The sequence below is a fragment of the Lathamus discolor genome, chromosome 9, assembly GCF_037157495.1.
Source record: "Lathamus discolor isolate bLatDis1 chromosome 9, bLatDis1.hap1, whole genome shotgun sequence".
NCBI lineage: Eukaryota > Metazoa > Chordata > Aves > Psittaciformes > Psittacidae > Lathamus > Lathamus discolor.
In genome coordinates this window covers 8718483-8739664 of record NC_088892.1, presented here as the reverse complement: position 1 = coordinate 8739664, position 21182 = coordinate 8718483, and the positions used below count along the sequence as shown (strand labels likewise).

At 43.9% G+C, this 21182-nt stretch overlaps 1 protein-coding gene across 2 annotated transcripts in view; it reads right to left on the bottom strand.

Moving 5' to 3' along the window:
* Nucleotides 1–1725: 1725 nt before the first annotated feature.
* LAS1L (LAS1 like ribosome biogenesis factor) overlaps nt 1726–21182 on the bottom strand; it is a 22688-nt gene continuing 3231 nt past the window's right edge. Inside the window, exons 5-13 of one of the 2 annotated variants that reach the window (XM_065689742.1) lie at nt 20982–21167; nt 19167–19213; nt 17473–17582; nt 15652–15737; nt 14580–14795; nt 13847–13982; nt 12866–13245; nt 10811–10952; nt 1726–2126 (exon numbers count right to left, since the gene is read on the bottom strand). In XM_065689742.1, the coding sequence (XP_065545814.1) occupies nt 2036–2126; nt 10811–10952; nt 12866–13245; nt 13847–13982; nt 14580–14795; nt 15652–15737; nt 17473–17582; nt 19167–19213; nt 20982–21167 (1394 nt within the window). In that variant the 3' untranslated portion in view covers nt 1726–2035. The other variant, XM_065689743.1, reaches the window with a different exon arrangement.

Sequence of the window (21182 nt, the reverse complement as noted above, 5' to 3'; positions counted from 1 at the left end):
CCGTAACCCCTTCCTCTTCCTCTACCTACTAGTAGTAGAGCTGAAGTCCTTGTCAGAGCAGCTGCCTTTGGGAACGAGAGAACAGTGAACACTTGGAACAGCCAGGAACAAATGCCCAGAAGGTTCCACTACTTCCAATTGCTTCCATTGAAAAGAAACTCGGAAAGTCCAAAAGCTGAAAGCGGGGGCACAGGCCACAAAAGCAGCAGACCCAGGCCTTGACTCCCTCGGCAATCCCTGTGTGATTTATTCCATGTAGCCCCAGTTTTTATCTCCAAGCCTTTCTTCCCTTTGGAGATGTTTTTTCCAGACAGTAAAAGTCTGTCTGGAGAGACCGATTTACAGGGAGAAAGCAGCCTCCAGAAGTGCTGCCCAATGCAAAGGAAAAATGAAGTAATTTGGGAATACACCAACACTGCCTTTCCTACCACTGCCCCGAATGCGCTTCTAGCGAAGAAAGTATTTGTGTTGAAAACAAACGTTACCAAGTAAACTTCTACCAAGGGGAAAAAATGCTACGCAGCACGGTGTTTGCCAGCATCACCCTTTCCCGAGTGAGCTGTTGTGTTTGCACTGACAGCCCTCAGAGTACCAAACAGGGTAACTTAGGGTATGAAATTACTTGCCAAATACAGTGAGAAGAAATCCTCTTCACTCAAAACGTCCTAAATAAGCATGAGGAACTGCTGGGTAAAAGGAGAAATCTCCCAAAATCCAAGAAAGGGAGAGGGCTTACATGAGAAATCGCTCCTGAGACAAAGTTTGGTTACTTTAGCATCAGCACTGCTTGCTTTTAGCTAAGGAAATGTACCAGGTACCTTTCACTTGCACAACTCTTGGCTGTCTGGCAAAGAGCAACTGCAGTAGAACAGGATGACACAAAGTTAGAACAGAGAAATAATCCATTACAGGCATTTAACGACATCTTTACTTGAGAACCAGCCCCAAGTATCCATGAAGCTGCTGCTCTAAACTGGAATTCCCACCCTCCCCAGTGTCCTGCTGAAGCTGTGTCCCCCTCTGCGTGTTTCCTTCTGCAGAACATCACATAATGTCAGTAATCGCTCTAAGGAACTAAGAGGGTTCCCCATCACAGCTTGCACAGATGTGTTCCTATTTAGCTTATAAATACCGCAGCCTGTTACACTGGCTCTGGCACCCTCCAGCTCCAACAAATTCCTCCTGAGGACTCCTGCAATAAATACATGCTTAAAACTCCAGTTTTTTGGACAGGTAATTACAGATGCCTCCAGGTTCCGAGCCCTTGAATACAGGTAAAGAAAAACCAGCTGGAAGTCCTCTTGCTGACCAACTTCCCAACACAGCACTTGAGCCCATCCCTGCAGTGCTCACGGCAGCTCTCAGCAAAGACCACGGGATTAGGTACCAGCCTCGACAGAATCCTGACCAGAAATGACATCAAGCAGAAAAGTGTCATTAAAGAGGCAGGAGAGGCCTCGAGACTGTCACTGGGGAAAAAGGGTGAGGAGAACACAATACTCAAAGATACTTCAGCTCTCCAGTGCATCCCAGACCTGACCCCTGCAGCTTCATGGGACATCCTGGCTACATGAAAGCTGGAGCACAGTCTTGCCCTGGCAAAATCATGCACACTCATAGAGGACGGTATCAGCATCACTGAACTAGGACGGGCTCAATAGTGTGGCTAATGAGGCCAATGCAGAATACCTGAGTGGAAACGGAAAACCAGGATTCAGCAGGAAGTTTTGCCTTCAGGTGCCTGCATTTATTAACCATGAAAAACATTAGGGAACACTGAGGGATTCTGAAGAACTCTGTATCTGGCAAACATCAACTAAAGCTAACGGTTCAGGACAGCGGTTAAGCAAGACAATGGTTACCACACATGGAACTTAAAACACCTCCTTCAGAAGGTACTGATTTTACACGGTAAATATCAGTAAACCTTCACCAAAGCACCCATCCTGGAGCAGCCGTTTCGCCATCACCATCACCAGTCCTCCCGTGCCACTTGTCTTGTGCAATCCTGGAAGCCCCAGAGCACGCTGCTGTCTCAGAAAAGCTGAAGGCCACTTTTGATTTTATGGAAGTCACTCTGGGTCCATAACAATCCTCCTGTCACAGGAACGTTCAGTTCTGCAGAGCTGCGAGAGGAACAGAAATAAAGCACATGAGCACTGAGCTGATTTATAAGCTCGCGTCACCAGTGTTTGGTGGCACTTTAAACTTATTAACAACTTCCGTTTCCAAAACGAAACATCAGTTCTCGTTCGAGCTCTGAATATTTGCCTGCTGGAACGGCCTTCCTTTTTAATTGGTTTGGTGAAGAGAGGCAACAGTCCCAAGGTGCCAAAGGTACCAAAGCACAGGTTACACCAGCTACTGACGGTGGTGAGGGAGACGTGACTTCAGCACTAACCACGCAGCAGCTTGCATCTGACCCTTCATCTGTCCCCTGCGGCCGGCACACGAGCCCACCAGCGAGTGGTCCACGTGAGGAGTGTCACAAGCACTGCAACGCCAGCACGCACTGCACGTGGCAGCTTGCCGTTCCTGTGGCTTTACAGAGAGGTCGCAGGAACTACGGCTCTTACAGACTGGAAAGGCAGTTGTTTGGTGACACCACGGCACGCTGTGTAATGTCTAAGTTTGGAAGGTATCTCACTCAGACAGGCGTAAAATCCCTTTTCACTGCAGAAGTGACCCGCTTAGGGCTGAGCCCCAGGAGATGCCCCACCACAGCACACAGAGGAACAGTGAGATTTCGCAGTGTTCCCAGGCATCAGGCACTGTCAAACACAAGGCTCAAAGGACAGCTGCAGAACACCTGTAAACTTATCCCTCTCCAAAGCTTCACAGTGCGAAGGAACTTCAGTCACTGCCACCTTGCTGAGTAGGTCAGGGAAGGGTTTGCTTTGTCGTTTTGATTCATTTTATGCGAATGATGAAGGTGAAAACTAAACTTTATCAATAAACCAAATCTTTAAAGGATCCACTTGAAACCTGGTGAAGGAGAAAAAGGGAAAACCTGGTTGCCTTGTGCATGTTTTTCCACCTTCTCTATTCCTTATGCCTAAGGAGAACTCATGCACTGCCAGCTGCAACTTACCATCTTCCAGGGTTAGAATCCATTCCCTGCCTAATCAGTCTTCACCCTTCAGTACATGTTAGCCATCCCTCTCACCTATCCGCTTCTGCATCTCATCCTTAGGACAACCAAATCCAGTCATTATGCATGACCTTTAAATGATGAATCCCATTTCTGAAAAGTCAGATGGATGCGATCCCCACAGCAAGTGCATGGCAGCAGCTCCACCCTCAGGAAACTCCAAGTGGTCACTACCTGCCAAATCTGCTCCTGTGGGCAGGTAAAACTGACACTGGGAGGAAAGAGAAAGCACATTTGGGGCTTATCACAGAACCTAACCTCTGCTTGAGGATGACAGCAGCTACTCAAAGCATCAGAGGCTGGCACAGCAAACTCTGACAACACACACAGAGCACACACTAAAGAACACGAAACAGCATCTTTTGGGACCAGGGAGGAAGAACTGAAAGCTTTCCCAAAGCATCCCAAGCATCACAGGAACTTATGTTAAAACAAAGCCAAAACCTCTGAAAGCAGTACATTTGTGCCACAAACACATGCAGCACAGAAGCCAACAAGGCATGAACAGGAGGCCTGGTATGGAGGCTTGGGTGACATGGTTTAGTGAGAGGTGTCCCTGCTCATGGCAGGGGGTTGGAACCGGATGATCTTAAGGTCCTTTCCATCCCTGACCATTCTATGATTGTATAATTCTATGACTGAAGCAAACCTCAGCTTCTTTTGAGGCACCTCCTGGACAACAAAGTCTGGTAACTTGCATGAGAATCACGTAAGAGCAGTTACAAATCTTGTCACTGGTATTACTTCAAATGAGGCTGTGTCAGAGATGACAGCGGCAAGTTCTGATTAAAGCAAATTTCAAGACAATTTACAGATTCCTAGAAGCATTTACAGATGCATAGAAGCATCACAGACCTCGACGGCAATTTCACCATCGACTATGTGCCGCAGTTGTTCCATATGAACATACGAAGGCACGCAGCAATCTATGAGAAAGACTATTGTCAAGACAAGATGAAAACACCCCAGCTCACAGTGAGCAGAAATCCCCGTGACCTTCACTATTTCAGGCTCCCAGGATGCTACTTTTCCAGCTCCCTTATGCTGTGCTTGTTTTAGCTGCTACCATTTTCCACCCAAGAAGTGGCTGAACTTTAGGGTTAGCAAAACAATTCCTCATGCACCTGCTTTGTGAATTGCTTTGGTTTTCTCTGCAGTAGGAGTTCAAGAAGTACAAGTGATTCTGTGCTACACAGAACAGGCAACACGCTCCGTGCAGGTCTGCAATGCAGCAGTTAGTGGGGACTCGGCTTCTGCAACATAAGCATGAGGCACTGCACTGCACTGCAGCAGAAATCAGCTCTCACACTATTTCTTCGGTAAGTTAGCGGCATCGTGCACATCACCTTCCCTCTTATTTCCATGGTGTACGAAGAGAACACTGAAGGTAGGAAGTGAACGATACCCTCAGCCTCAACTGTGAGACATTCACTGTTTTTAAAGCAAGGTTTCTAACCGGGTTGTGTAATTGTTGTCACTGACGCTGGCTCCCCAGCACCATCAGTATAAGCCTCTCTGCAAAGCATCGCCACAGAAACTCAATCCTTGCCCCCAGGACAGGCATTGCAGAAAAGGTCTCATTCTCTCCAGGGCACTCTACAATTGTGCACTATAAAATGAAATGGCAGCTTCCCCCTAACCATAAAACTGCAAACAATCAATCCACGCCACCCACTCTGTCATTAATTCCTTAATGTCACCACATCTCTTTTCATGTCCCTGCAAGCACCAAATAACTGTTACCTACAATGAAAAGCACCAAAGGAAGTGGAGAAAACAGGTCCTTCCAAGCTATTCATTTGCAGATACCAAGAGGAGTGTTTTGGCACATGTAAGCAAGAATTCATAATGCAAAGTAGGTTTCGTCTCTTTCAGGAACAGAGGAGCTGTTGATGCCAAACATTTCTCTTCTGGTTACCAGCAGCTTATTCTCCAAGTCGAGATAGGGACCAGAGTCAAGAGTGTAGGCAAGTACTACAGCACAGAGTGCACTGCTTCCTGAAGATAACCCATAGCAGAGGCAAGAACCTTGGAATGACAAGCATCTTTAGCAGTTCCACAAGTACGGTACAGAGCAGAAATTCCTTGAAATGTCTATACTCCAGCTAAGCCTGGAGCCTTCCTGGAAAACCTTCAGCTGGCTGACAAGACAGGGGGTTTTATCCTATAGCAACTTATTTGCTCTTCTTCTCTGTACAGCCAGGCTGACCTGTCTCCCATAGCCATGTCTGTTCTGTCTGACTTGCTGCTGCTTTTCAGATGTACAGAAGCAAGGATCGCTTATTTCTGATCTATTGCAAGCAATGGAATCCTAAACAAGTCCTAGAAAGTAAAACCTAGAGTACGTTACTTGAAGGATGGATAACTTATGGTTCACCATTAGAAAACCACTGAGCATTCCAAAGAACAGTTTATGACTAAGCAAAAATCTGACTTTCCAATGCTTTTTACAGCATGGAGGGGAGAAAAATGCCCCTCACATTTGCCATGGGGAAGAGGCCTTTTAAACAACCAGCCATGCGTATTTCCTAACTGCTAACATTCAGGGAGAAGGGAGGATGAGCCCAGGAGATCTCCCAGCGTGTGCATCACGCTGCTATGGCCCAGATTGAGCTCCACATCAGTTCTAGCAGGTAAAAGCATCTGCACTAGCTGAGATCAAAGGTCTGAGTTGCCTGTCCCCAGCTATGTTCAAAAGCAGATGCGTGAGCAAGCACACAAGCACGGAACAGTGTTCCCAATTACCCTCCCACCTGCCAGCAGCTTCTGAATCACAAACTTGCTGAGCTAAAGGTCAGCCTTGTGTTCAGATGCACTTGTTGATATGTGGGCGTTTGTTTTGTGCTTGGTTTATTTTCTTGAGACCCTTTTAAGTATGTGGCTTTGCAGACTATTCAGGCAAGGATCTCAAAGTACCTTCACAGACATCCTAACTCCCAGAACCACAGGTCCAGCTTCCATGTTAATGTCACTGATGCTTTGTGCTTGAAGTGTAAGTTTTGGAACAGCAAAAATCTTGCCCACTTTAATGGATTTGCAAAAATACTAACACGTTTTACCTCCCAAAGCTCTTTGCTATTACCCTTTATGCCCTCTAAACCCAAAGAATCAGATCCCATTGATTCTGAAGTCACAAGAGGGGATATCAAGTCAGGGACAGACTGGAAGCTTCACCAAGTCACCATTTAACTGTAACACTCAGTCACTGCTTGCCAGTGCTGTAAAACTGCTGAGATTTGAACCGCTTTGCACAACTCACTGCAACAAGTACATACCGCAAACACAACTGCACGTGTCAGCGTTTGGTAAGGAGGGGAAAGGAACAAAACACTGAAGGAGCAGCAGGACGAGTGCACCCAGTGGTTGCTGCTTCATGGTTCTGCTTTCCAGTTGTTAGGAACTACGATGGAGCACAGAGGACTTTTTCATGTTGGAACAAGAGCAAAACACGCTGGAAACGCTATCTAGAAAACATCTTCAGGTCAGCTGCCAGAATCCACAGCTGAGCCTTTCTTACAAGAGGTAAGCACGCACAACTTGTAGCAGTGGTAGGAAAAAAAGACAAAGTGGGAATTAGATGAAAGCAGTCAAAACCAAAGTAAAAGCAATGAGAACACACTTAATTACCTTGCTAATGAAAAGCAACAGAAACTGCAAGGTGCTCTGCCAGCTGCAGGAGCAGCCAGCAGTATACTGATGGCACAGACTTCTGAGGAATTTGGGACACAGGAGAACGTTGTCATGGTGATAAATCTCAATTCTTCACCTTCCCTGTGAGAGTACAGAAGCATATTGCCACTGCTGGCACTTGTACTCAGCAAAACAAACAGCCACCTCCTCACTCTCACCCCACAGAGGCTGGAAGCTGCAGCAGAACCACCGCTGCTATAGTGGGGGGGGAAAGAGACAAAGCAGCTGTGGCTGGGAGACAACAGAACAACCAGATCATCCCCTCAACCACCTGCAACCAGAGGATTAGAGGCAATAGAAACAGACACAGATTACCAACCATCCTGAACTGCTGCTGCTACCACAATGTGTGGAATAAAAGCAGCAAGGATAAAACATAGGCAAGCACATCAGCTGCAAAAACTGGGCAGCACCACAGCAATAGGATCTGCTTTCCATTTGCACTCAGTAAATACTCACATTCCTCAGGAATCCAGAAACAAGCAAGCCTGGTGGCTTTTATCCCCTCTTCTGGGGCTCTTTTGCACTACCCCTCCTCTATTGAGCTGAGCCTATCAAATAAATGCAGTTTGGCAGGGACTGTTTGTATAGTCTCACCCAGGCTCCCTTTTCCACAGAAGGTTGGACCAGATGACCTTCTGAGGTCCTTTCCAGCCTGGGCTATTCTATGGTAGCCCATTACTTGGAATGGAGCAGCGATGCACATGAGAAGAGTTACACTCCATGATAATTCAACACAATTTTCTGTTCTTAATTCTAGTCTAAATTTTATCTAACGGATGTTTCCAAAGCCAAAGTCAAGCTGAAAGTAATCACATTTAAATACTGGCAGTGACTTCACTGCTGAAACTAGCAGAGATCTTGTTGATGTCAATAGCAGATTTACAAAATACCTACTTTATTACTAATTTTAGTGGATTTTTTATTAAAAAATTGAGTGCTGTGGATATTGAGACAGCAGATTTTAGTACGGCCAATCTCCTTTAACATCCACATCAGTGGTAGGTTATAAAGTTTCTATGTAGAGGAATTCCTTCGCTTGTAGAGCCGAACCTGGAGTCATGAGGTGATTTCTAACTCCTGCTAGTCTAGAACCACTTCAAGAAACACACTGGGATGTCAGAACACCTGAAGCCTACAGCACAAGTCAGAAAGGGCGCACGCTACAGCTGGTTTCAAGGAGCAGCTTACAAACAAGCCCGAGCAGTGAATCACACTACTCCACATGCACTCATTACAGCCCCCGTAATGATGATTCCAGCTATCGTGCTCAGAAAAAATGAACTGAGCCAAGGAGGATCAGATTAAGACAACTCCCACCAGCTCCTGTCAGAGCCTGGCCAGAAGCCAGGGGTACTGATTACTGCAGACAATTAGAGTTCTGCTGCAGCTCCTTATCAGTGATCTCACCCACCTGAGCATCAAGTCAAACGGCTTTCTGTTTGAAGTCTCTGAGATCAAGTATTCTGTCTCTTGTGACTACAGTGAGAGTGCCAGGGCTCTGCAGATCAGAAGCAGATATGCAAATTCCAGGATCTGCCTTATTCCCAACCTGGAACATGTTGCAAGAACCATGATTCACGGCTGGCTGACACCAATGGGCTCTTTGGCTGAATCAAAAGGGGGGTTTGCATCTAGTATAGTTTTCCTCTTCTTTTTGGGAGGATCAACTATTAGAAGATGAATGGTGAGCTGTTCTCTTCACAGTCTGAGAGGAAATTCCTGCAGCACTCAAAGCATAGGTCCTACCAGTGATTAACATCATTTGGAACTCGAAAAGGGCAACTCGTTTATCTTCTTGATATTAAGAGACCAGGTTTGGTCCTGCCTCTTGTCAAAGTGTTGGAACTAAGGACTTCATTAAATGTTTGGACCATCACAAGCAGCAGCAGTAAAGGACAGTTTCCTTCTGATTACCCAGCAATCTCTGAGATGCTGATTTTACATTCTGATTGGATGAATCAAGCACAGACAATAACATCTCAGCAGGCCTGAACCGACCAAAGAGCAGACTGGTCCGGGGGAGGATGCCCAAGAGGATGGAGAAGAACGGAAACCTCCTTTGTTGGAAGGTTTGAAACTGAAATCTGAAGACAACTCTGAATATGTGAAAATATGAGTGTGTACTGGAGCTCTTCCCAATGCAGCATCCCAGGCTGCATGACTGTCACTGTTACTCACATTTTGTAGAAGCTACTAGATTTGGCCCATCAACTACAGGGAAAGAATCACTGATAAGTCACCCTATGGAGTGTTTAAGAAAACAATTGCCATTCATTTATACTCTGAAGTGTTCCTTGGATTAAAATACATATAAGCCCATCTCCTGTTGTGTATGCGATGATACTCATTTGACAGCTTACACCATTTGAGTTTCTTTGACTTCAAAGCCTGAAATTACCCTATTAAAATGTCTTCAGTGGGATGGTTTAACTGGACAAGCTTCATTTAGCAGCAGAAGTGACCTAACTAAAGCTATATAGAATGCTACTGTTATTTCCATGACAATCTGGAGGCAAGATTCACTGAGGCAAGATCTGCAGCTGAAATTAATACCTGCAGCTCTGAAAAGGTCACTGGGCAATGCCAACATAGTGTGGCTGAGGATCAAAGCCCCAATGAACAGAAACAGCTTTCAAGCCTGCTGAGGCTGTGCTAGTAACTTCCAAACTGCTAAACAGCAGTTTCTCGTAATCCCTGCAATGGTTTATTTTAAAGAGAATAGGAGTGAAGATGGTAAGATTATATGATGGCTTCCTCAAAGGGTATCGTGGAAAGCACATTTCTGATTGCCAATTACGCCACTGCACTTAACTTTCAGATAGCGCAAAAGACCCAAGGAGGGCAAAACAAAAACACATTCCCTGAAAGGAATGAGAACAGCAGCAATTGCAAATAGCAGTTCTCAGACTTGGTGACATGAAAAGATGGAGACAAATGCAGAGAGGTAACCCTTGTGTATATTCTTTCAGCTTCGAAGGATGACTGTGAGGGCTTCATGAAGTAACTTCCTATGATACTGGTGAGTTGTCACAGCAATCTTCTGTCTGTGCCCATCAACAATGCAAGCATACTGTCAGTGCAGTATGCAGTACAAACAAGCAGGGAGAGTTTCCTGTTGTGATGGGGAATGGTGAGGAGAAGGGACTTTATCTCATGCTATTCATCCCAGGATGAATAACTGGGACTGCAGTGACACAGACCTTACTCAGCATGCACATTATAGTCCCCATTTCAAGCATACATAGAAGAGATATGTTTGCATTCACTGATGTGAAACTCTCAGATATTTACCACCCCAGTTATGTACAACCAATTCCTCCCTCAGGTGTTACAAAAGCAATCTGCAGTCGACCACTTTCTGTGGCTATCTTCTCTCCTCACCTTTAGGCTTTCCCATTAATGCACCTCAGAGTGCTTCAGCAAACCACTGTGCGTTTTACAATGACTCCTCCTTCCTACACAAGATTAGCTAGTGTGGGAAAACTGACACTGGGAGAGGCTAAATGACTTCCAAGGCTCCTAGCCCTGATGGCTTTAATTGTAAGGCAACAGTTCTTCCCATTATTCTTCCCAGCGTATCACCAGGCACACTCTGCACCAGCTCAGTAGCTTGCTTTAAAAATCCTGCACTTCCACACTAGTACTTCTAAGGGATCAGCAGACTGTATCTTACTGTCAGACTAGCATCAGACAACACTGACTGTTGTCAGCACAGTCTCAAGAGCAGACTGTTATGCTGTTACACCAGCACTGTGCAGGGCCTTCCAAACACACATCTCCTGAAAAGCCCATGAGCAGTGCAGTTAGTAGATGCTAGAGATAGCAGCAGATCTTTGGGTCGAACTATTTGGTTAAACAGAAGTGAAAAGGAAATCTCATCCTTACTTTTTCATGTTATATAGTACAGGGCAGAGACAAATGTATTTCATGGTTCAGGGGCAAAGTCCTGCCCGCACTATTACTCACTTTGTATTGAGAGACTTCCACTCATCTCTCACTGGCTGGTCAAGCAGGGACATCATGGAATAATTATCCAACATGAGACCATCAGGGTCATCTGTCTGACCTGGGAGTTTCCCAAGCGGAAAGTCTTGCCATCGAACTTCATCTGGATAAAAACAGAACATGAACAGGAAGTCTGAGCTCCCCGGAGACACTTTCAAAGAACAAGGTCCCCCTAAGTCCACAGAGGCTGTCTCATTCAACCCGGCCACTCAGCAAAAAGGAACAATCTCAGGTACCCAGCAAAAACTCTGCTTCATAAGAACACGACAACATCTTGGGAATTCTGCTATTTGTTTTTACAAGCACCTATTGCTGTTTCCTCTCCATGACTTCACATTTGTTACATCTGTCTTCCAATGGGGGCCGGCAAGTGCACAGTGGGAAGCCTTCCACCACAACGGATAAATGTCAGTGAGTCCATCCCTTTACATTGCAGTGCCAGAATTTCAACAGGGAAATCCCCCATTAAATTTAATTCTTATTTCACAATGAACTAAATAAAAGATACAGATGATTTTGTGCCACTATTGTGACAATAGCATCTCTTAAGCCTATGTGCTTTGTTGATGTCAGAACATTTAGTACTTAATGCTTACCAGCAGCTCAGCGAAGACCAGCAGACAGAAGCCTTCACAAGTGAGGCCACTCCACTCCAGAGAAACAGCAATAATTACACAGAGTATTTGAGATCCCTACTAAATACGCACAATTTGCCCGTTTCCTTCTTTTTGCCTGAAACTGATTTGTTTTGTGTACCTGGTATCTGCTCAAAAACCTCAAGCACTGCCCTAAAGAACCAGCAGATTTATCCATTTCTGCTTTTATAGCATTCTTGGGCATTTAACAGAACAAGAGTAGAACTTACTAGAACACCACCTAGGATAGTGCTTTCTAAGTATTGTAATTTTACAATTTAAAAGGGCAGAAATAGAATTAGGTAGCATCCAATGCAGCTGTAAGGCAAATTACCATTATATACATATTTAACAGGCTAAGTCTTCTCGTTGGGGAACAACCTAGCTCATCTACCACATGTTGGCATGGGTTTGTACATACCTACTGGCTGCAGTTCCAAATTGTTTAAGGATCTGTTTAGCCACACAAATGTTATTCAAACAGGAATTAAGTTTACCCACAACCAGCTACAAAAACAGAATCTGCCCCAAACCCGGGTGGCTCAGGATACAATGCATGTTCCTTCGGTGAAAGCTTTGCTTCATCTGAACCAAAGTCACTGAAGCAGAGGACAATTTCACTTCTGTTCTCAAAAGTCCAGCTCTATAAAGCTGTTCACAGCAGCGAGCGGGGTACAAGAGTTCATTGACTTCTAATGGCTGTTTTTCTTCTTCCTTTTAATACCACTTTGCCTCCAACTCCTCTCCACCAACTTTCACTTCCTGTCTTCAAATCCCTCCATAAATCACTCATCCAAAAATCTTCTTAGCTACAGAACCCTTCATCACAAAGAGAAAGTACAGCTACCAAAATAATGCTAACAAAACACCAGATATACTGTTTATTCCGCCTAAAAACTTCCCTTGCTCCTTTCTTTTGCTTGCCACCATGTAGTAACTGCAGTTTTCCTGCAGCATGGAACTTACGAACATATAACTGGTGCTTTCCAGCACAGCCAAACTGTGCTTTCAACTACCCCTCCAAGTCTGACAACAGAATTCCAAGAAACATCCAGATGTTTTTGCCATTCACAGCTGCACATATGCTGCTCCATCAATTGGATACATTGGCATTTTTAACAGTTTGGAAAAGCCTGATAAAGAATGTAATGAGGCAGCAACAACCTGCTCCTGGAAACAGCGCTCACAGTATTGTACACCTTTAAGAGCTGACTCCTGCACATACACAGAAGACCAGAAAAACCACAGGTTTCAGTGGTTTGGCATTTTGATGATTTTGAAGCACGCTTCAACTCTGGCCAGGCCCAGAGGGCTGAGCTGCTTTTGCATTTCGATTAATATCTGCCAGTGACAAAGACTGTCTTACAAAGTCATTTCTTACCTGCAGTGATCTGCCAAGCAGAGCCTTGCAGTGCTGCCCTTTTCTCAGCAATAGCCACCATGTTACCAGAATGAGCAAGTCCTTCCAAAGGATTTGTTTCAGTCACCATCTCTTCTTCCTCCTCCTCCACCTCCTCTACACTGTTTTCTCTCTCCAGCACATCATCTTGTTTCTCTGTAGTCTGACCTGGATTCTTAACCTGGTTTTCTTGCCTGGTCTTCCACTGTAAGCTCTCTATAGTGTAAATTGGCTGTTCGCTGCCATCTGAAGAGAGGCCTGGGCTGGACAAAGGCCCACCTCCTTCTGTGTAAATGGAAGCGAGGTAGAGAAGGTTCTTCCGTGAAGAACGTGGCAAACGAGGTCTCATGATTGTAAGGATCCTAGAAAGGAAAAGGGCAATGTAAAAGCCTTAAAAGAAAAGAAGATTCCAGATGAAGATCTATCAAGCTGAGCAGGCTTTTAAGTGTGAGTGTCCTCCAGGACAGCTTATTCGATACATCTCCTTTAAGAGGCAAAAGCTGACTGTTCCCTGGTGGGTAGATGCTGGAATACTCATTCTTTGTAATTAAAATTAAGGACTTGGGATACTTCAAATTGAATTCCTGTTTTGCTGTTTTCATGTGGAGTAGTTACCACCTGTGCTAAATTTGTATCACCTGTATATGCAGTCACATTTCTACTACCAAGCCACTTTCTTCTGACCAGGCTGCTTCTGTTAATACCCCCACAGGTAATCTCCACTTGCATTTTGAAAGTGCAGTCCTTCTAAATAAATTCTCCTCCTTCTTCTCTTTGTAGAATCAATGAGGAGATGAGCAGCAACAAACCAGGCTTTATATGCACCTACTACAATTTCTACTAGATGCAAAGGGAGGGAAGGGAACACAGCTGTAACTCAGCATATCTCAAGGGAGGTGGCCAAAGATGTGCCAACAGAGGTGGCCAACAGAGCACTGCTTGCTGTCACAGGGTCAAACTTACAGCTGAAGAAGGTGTGGGGTTGCCCAGCAGGGAGCTTCCAAGCAATTGTCAGTCAGTCTTATCCACTGCAAAGGAACTTTATGAAGGAACAGCTCCTTCACCGCCACCTGTTTGTTACAGTGCTGTCTTTTCTTCCCTTCAAAAAAGATAAAGAAAACAACAAGGTGCTCAAAACTCATTAGAAGTATGTCCTTCACCCTTTGCATTGTTACTGAAACACTCATCCTCAAACTAGCTGGCATTCCAATTCAACTCCAAAATGTACTGACCAAATACATCAAGGTTGTTACAAGTGACTTGCCAATGCATGGACAGCTAGATTAGCTCCACAAGACATGACCACAGTGAGGTACAGACATTCCCAACCCAGTTCTGTGCATGCCATCCCAGACAAGAAAGCCATAAAATGTGTTTGTGAAGTACTGTACCAGTACCTGGAAAAAACAACACTTCAGGGCCTGATCCTTCATGGGAGAGATTGGCTTTTCCTGTCTTGAGGAGGCTGCAGCAAAGCTGCCACTAAATTCCAATTCTTGGCTCAGAAGTACATGACATACATAAGCTGCCGGTTGAAAAGCGCAAGAAATGCAAGAAGAAAAGCTCTACGTTCACATAACAAACTGTAATAGTTAGGTTATTACACTTCCCAGCTAAAGGTCGCACCACTCTCCTAGTTTTCACAATAGTAGAGAAGAGTCTCTTACATGTACATAGACATTCCAGACATACTCACCGGCGTTTACTTTGGCAATGCCAGTCAGCATCTCAGATATCCAGCTGATTAAGAACTGAGGCCGGAGTTCTGAAGAGTCAGAACATTCCTTCAGCTCCATAAACATTTTCTCTATTAGGATCTGTGTAAAACTTCGGGAGAGGAGGCCTGTCAGCAAAGGCTGCCAAAAGCAGTAAAACGTCTGAGGAATTTTGAACTGCCATAACTCCTTATTTGCTGCAATAAGAAGCAAAAATAAACCACAGGTGTAACACTTGCTCCAAACTAAAGTAGCTTGTTCTGAGATCACTGGGTCCAGGGTACGTCCTGGGATCCTCACTCAACCTGAAGCTATCATTTTCTTATGCCAGGGAAGTAAAATAAGCACCAAATTGGTAACACAACAGCTCAGTGAAAGCAAAAACTACAAGGCCCGATCTAATCGCATGGTAAGGCACAGGAAAATCAATCTGAAACTGGGAAGGGATTAGCAAAACAGGTAACTTCACACACAGCAAAGAACTATTCTGTCTAATGATACACAAAGAGAAGGCACATCGAGCAAAGAAACACAGAATCAGAAAGTTCCTATATTTTTACTACTGTAATATAGTCACAGCAATTTGAGGATCTTCCTTGGAAACTTCTTTGGATGGTATTTACATGAGGTGCCAGAGCAATAGACATGTTATTAATTTTCATTTTTAGGCATCTGATTTTCTTGCCGAAAACCCACGAACTTCAAACATGGGCAAAAAAAAAAAAAAAAAAACAAAAAAAAATCAGATTTGCTTCAAAACTTCAATGTAGAAAAACTTGTGGGAATTCAGGAAATCAGTAACTACTGCAGATAAGGGCAGAGATGAAAGCTTCAAAAGATGCTGTGGCCCAGCAGCATTCATTCTTCCATGGCAAGAGATTTATGGCATGTACATAGTGGGGTCTGGAGAACAGTTCAAAAGATTCTTAAAGACCCAGATATATGAAAAATATGCAGTAAACTGCAGATTTCAACATAATGAGGAAAACAAAAGAACACACTTGGACATAACACCAGCTATTCACCTTTTACTTGTGGTGCCAAGACACTAACCTTCATACTTGATATTTAGCATCTTCAGACAATCTATCTTTGGGATGAGAAAGCCATCACTGAGAAGAGCTTCAGCCACTGTCTCCCTAGAGCAATCAGAAAGTCTTATTAATGCCACCTACTCCTTTACATATCAAAACACCACTTGCATCAGTTCTGAAAGAAGTTTGAGAGCTTCTCTTTCTGTGCAAAGATCCAGCACTAAACTAAATACTCCTCAGAATGAAAATCAAGGTGGCCATTTTCAAACACTGAATAAATTCCACAGAAACAACTGCTTTTGGTATCAGACTCACTGGATTTGGAATGGTAGTACCCATGTCAAATGTGGCACACTTTGGTACGGAATGGATGAGAAAATTTGTCTTCTCCAGTAAGGGTCAGTTCCAAACCTAAACATCCAAGCACGACTTGGATCTAAAGTCTGGAACTGGGGAATCAGCACTTACTGCAAATAACACACATACACAGGTCTATAAATAAGAACATTCTTGCCAAAAGTCCCTCTGAACAATGACTACACCAGGGAGTTAAATGCAACTGCAAAATCTCTCTGCAGTAGCATCACTACTGAAGGGTTTGGTTCTCTGCTAGTTGTGCAAGCTGTGAGTTGTGAAACAGTCCCCCATCCCTGGCTGCTGCAAGTGGGGGATTTCCCTGCACATCAGAGCAGCTATTTTCATGAAGTCACCTGATCATTAGGAGTCACTCAGGAAACCATGAAACAGCCAACAGAAACAAATCCCACAAGGCAAAAAAATACAGTCTTCTAGTCATAGAAACCAGCTTCCTCTCTTCTTTAAAGCCTGTGCTTAAGGGAACATTCCCTTCCCTACATACCTGCCCTCCAGCCAGTACAGTGCCAAAGCCAGCACAGTAACAAAGGTTTAATCAACAATCCACCCCACTCACTTGCTGTCCATTCTAATAGTTTTGGCACTGTTGAGACAGTGAATTCAGCCTAACGAGTTCTTCTAAGAATCACTCATGAAATATATCTAGTGTGACATGCTTAAGATAGATTTTGAGGTTACTTAAAGGGAAAAACATTAGTATGGTTTTGTGCTAGCAGTAAAGAAGCATTGCAGAGCCCTGGGAACCAGATGGGTATTCCAAGTGTTTGTATTCTCAAATATGCCATCCGTTCCAAGGGTTTCAAAAACAAAGCTGCCCCAACTCCTACCACACAGCTGATGTGAGGTGCAAATACCTATTTATATATAAAAGCAGCTGCACATGGTCCATTTGTGTTCTGATAATGGCTAACACAGGATGGCTAGGGAGAGATGCAATGGCTTGCTTCCACCAGTATCTTCCAGCCAGCTAACAACATATGGTTTAAGTAACATAGAAGTCACATGTTTACCAAGATATGTTTCTCATTATAGAATCTTTATGCCTTCTTGCTCATTCCTCCATGCTCAGCAACTAATGGGTAACGCCACTAAGGTGCAAGTTTCTTCCTCAGGGTTTTCTTCTGGCACAACATCTGATAACCTCTTAAACTAATCAGCAGCTTGTATGGCATATATGTATTTATACTGAAAACATCAGGAGTTATAGCTCATATCTGTAACATGGTATTCTCTCCCCTCTGCAGAGTTACACTGATTACATTTCTCAGAGTGGGAGAGGATCTTCCCGTAAATTTATATAGTAATAATGTCTCAACACACTGGGTCATAGAGGCCCTTGTAGTAATAAAAGGATAGAAAGCAGAGAAGAGGCCCAGTATTGCCTTACAATTTTGAAGAAATCTAGAGGTCTACAGGCCCAGCTCTGCACTATACCTTTCATCTCAGTTCCTTATCAGAGACGTACCTGTTCTCTTGCATCAGGTCTTTGATCTGAGCCAAAATCCAGTCCACTTCTGAAGAGGTATCAGACCACTGTTCTCGATTCTTTGAAACAGACTGTGCAGTCTGCATAACCTGAGGGAAGGAAAAAGTCCAAGTGTTAACAGAAAATATGCTCCACTGACAAACAGAAAGGCATTGCTATGAAGACAAGATGCACATGTCATATGTATTTCACCAACAGCACTTCAAGAAACTCACAGAATTCCTAGGGGTATACTAAAAACTAATATGAGCCATGTTGCACTAGGAAAAGTCCTGAACTAAAAAGGCAGCAGCACCAAAGAGTCACAGTCCTGGCATCCTCATTCTGGTTCTAAACCTTGCTCTCCCTGACTTCAGCACAAACCAGGACAGACTCATTTTGCATCATTAACTCCCCATGTTGGATGGAGATGAGATTGCCTACTCAGGACAAGGTTTCATCACTCATATTATGCATACAGTAGATGAAAATGTCAAGTCAACACAGCCATACAGGCAACCTGTCATCGACTGACAGCACCTGATGAGTAGGAGCAATACACAGAACAGACTACCAGGTTGTACCAAGAACGGAAGAGTATTGGAGGTTAGTAATCCCCTGAAAGTTAGTGATTTCTTGGTTTGATATATACCTGATCTGAGTCTATCCAGCAAGGTGAGACATGCTTCTACAACATCCTTCTACTTAAGTTCACAAGCTACCCAACTGGCAGTTCTACCATCACCTCCTTCTAACATCACAAACAACTATCCAGCAGATTCTTTCTGGAAGACAATAGCTACTGAGAGAAGAAATAGTTTTTCCTGCCAGGCAGGAATGTAATGTAAAATCAGACTAGAAAACCAAGGTGTCATTTTCAGGACTGTGATTTGCTCTCTCAACCTTTACATGCAAAGCTACAACTGCATGCAAAAGATACTTTAGATAACAAATCAAATATTAACATATGACCTAAAGCAAATAAAGAACCTCGAGCCTACCAATACAATCAGCCACTGGGCCACTGCAAAAATACATGATGGAAGATTGAAAACACAGGCTAATAACTTCTGAATGACAGGTCTTCATTTCCATAGACACCAGGATGAACAGAAACAACCTGAGTACTACCTGGACAAAATTTGAGATTTCCAACAACTATGTATCTTTCATAAACATGAACAAAGCGTTTGCATTAGAAACCATCATAGCTCAAACTGCTTGCTCTCTGCAGCAAAGCTTTACTTTAGCAAGCCATGTATGACAATACTAGGAGAGAACAAGGAAGTAACCAATCCTCCATCCATACATGCAGCAGTCATGACTCCCCTATGGGCCACGCACTGGACAGCAGCACTACCTTTAGGCACACATATACAACCTGGCAAGGGTTGGTAGCACTGTGTCACTGGTGTACTGCCACCTCTCAGCACTGATACAAATAGCACTTCTGTATCACTGATGCTTCTGGACAGATTCTAACCATGGGAAGATGCAGCAAGGAGAAAAAAGGGATCCCTGCAGTTACATGAAATAAACTCCTAGCACAGTGACTTAGTTGTGCTGCACTCAGGTATTTCATATGGGCCTGGCCAAGAGGATCAGTTCTTCAGGCTGGGCAAGAATGAAGAGGCTTATAGCCACAAGTGGGAAACAAGAAGAGCCGAAAGTGCTGATGATGTGACTGTACTTACCCGAAACTGCTCATTCTTGTAGGATATCAGCGCATCTCTGACTTTTTCTAGAAATAAACATAAATACATAGTTTAAACAGAGAATGGATCAATAAGGGAATTCTGTACCTGAGCAAGCTGCTCAGTTCTGAATGTACACTCAAGGACAAAATCAGTCATATGAAGTCATAAATTCTAATTCAGACAACACTCTGAAGGCTCCTACAGCTTTCAGACCTTTCCAGCAACGTAAATTTTATCACATGGGGTTGAACCAGGAGTCCAGGATTTTATCCCTAACAGTGGCCAAAAAGAGACAAGTTGAGTAAGTCCAAACAGCCCCCCAAAAATCCCTAAATAGATCATTCTAGGAAGAAATTATTCCCATAAGCAGTTCATGTTCTGATGTATATGTGTATTCCATACACTTGCATTTTAAACCTATTGCAACAGCACTGTGGCTATTCACAAAACAACCACACCTCTACTGGACTTTAATAATGTCCTTTCTCCACTTGAGGACCACTTTTACTGTACCTGATATAGCACCATCTTTCAAAATACTTCACCATTCAGGTGTCATTGTCACCTGCTTTCAGAATGCCCACCACCCCATAACAGCTAGATGCATTTGAACGGTAGGACTGATACACCACTGCCATTCCATTACTCTGGAATAAAACAGAGAATATATTGTATCATTCTGTTGCTTTCGTTTGGCAACTGCAGCAGGGTGTTCCTTTTTATTAGGGTAGCCAGGGAGAGAATAGAACAGCACATGCTTGGATCTCATCCAAAATGAAGTAAGACAGCAGCCCAGACATACATTCTGACAAGAAAAGTGGCAAGTGCTGCTGCATTCCAAAGTTCAGTACTGCCTCTAGGCTTGGATTGTTCTCAAAGTGCATGACAAGTCAGCTGATATTTTCTGAATCACAGCTACTGTATCTAGTATGAGTCTGTCACGAAGGAATCTAGAAAGGACTTGCAATAAATCCATAGACCCTAAAGCCAGAAAGATCATTATAGTCCCCTAGTGTGATCTTCCAGGGAGCAATAAGGGGCACTTCAGCACTTCCCCACACTCTCTGGACCTTGGATCGGTCTGCTGTAATCTGTTGGGCAAGTTACTCCGATAAACATGTCATGTTTTGTTATTTGAAGTAATGTCTGCTGCCTCACATGGCTCAAACTTGCAGACCAGTCATTCAAACTAGAAATCCACTTTGAGAAAAGCTCCTTATCTTACGTTCAAAGACTTATGGTGATAGAAAAGCAGTCACTGAAAAAAATTATCAAGGTTTTCCCACTGCTTTACACTTTGTATCTTGGATTATGTCCAGCTTAAGTTACCTGTGCTGTTTTCTAATACTATTGGCAGCTAGAGATTTTTCTGTCCACATTTCTGTCCATATTTTGAAACTGGCTGAACTGCCTTTATTCTGTTCTTGCTCAGCTTATGAATCTACAGAGTTTTGAGAGCCATAAAAGTACCACGGCCTTCTTTGTCAGTAGTGGCGTCAGTACCAAAACTGTGGCTGTCAAGTCACCACAACTAATTTTTACAGTGCTTGGTCCTAAACCATCCCAGTGTAACTGTTGCTACTGATTAAGATACCGCATATTCAACCGAAGATGTTATGCTACAAATTCAGTGAGCTAATAACAAAAGTCAGTCACCCCAAAAGTCCAGCAAGGCCCAAAAAGGAATCCCAACACCTAAGCTGAAGGTACATCTTTATGCACTGCCAGGGCTAGAAAGTTATGCTTTTAAACCAATTTTTGTAGCATAGGGCATACCTAATCCTTGTATCTGCCAGTTCTAGGAATGCCTACCATGGAATTCCTTGTGTTTCTGACATGCCTCACGCTGTGGGGCTTGAATCTCCCATTCATCGTCCAACTCTGCATTTTCTTCCGCTTCTTCCTGCTCATCTTCATCCTCACTTTCTTCACACAAGCTATTGCCCAGCTGACGGCTCCAATAGGTCTTTCGCAGCCAGTCCAGTACAACATCACAACCTAAGGGAGAACAGG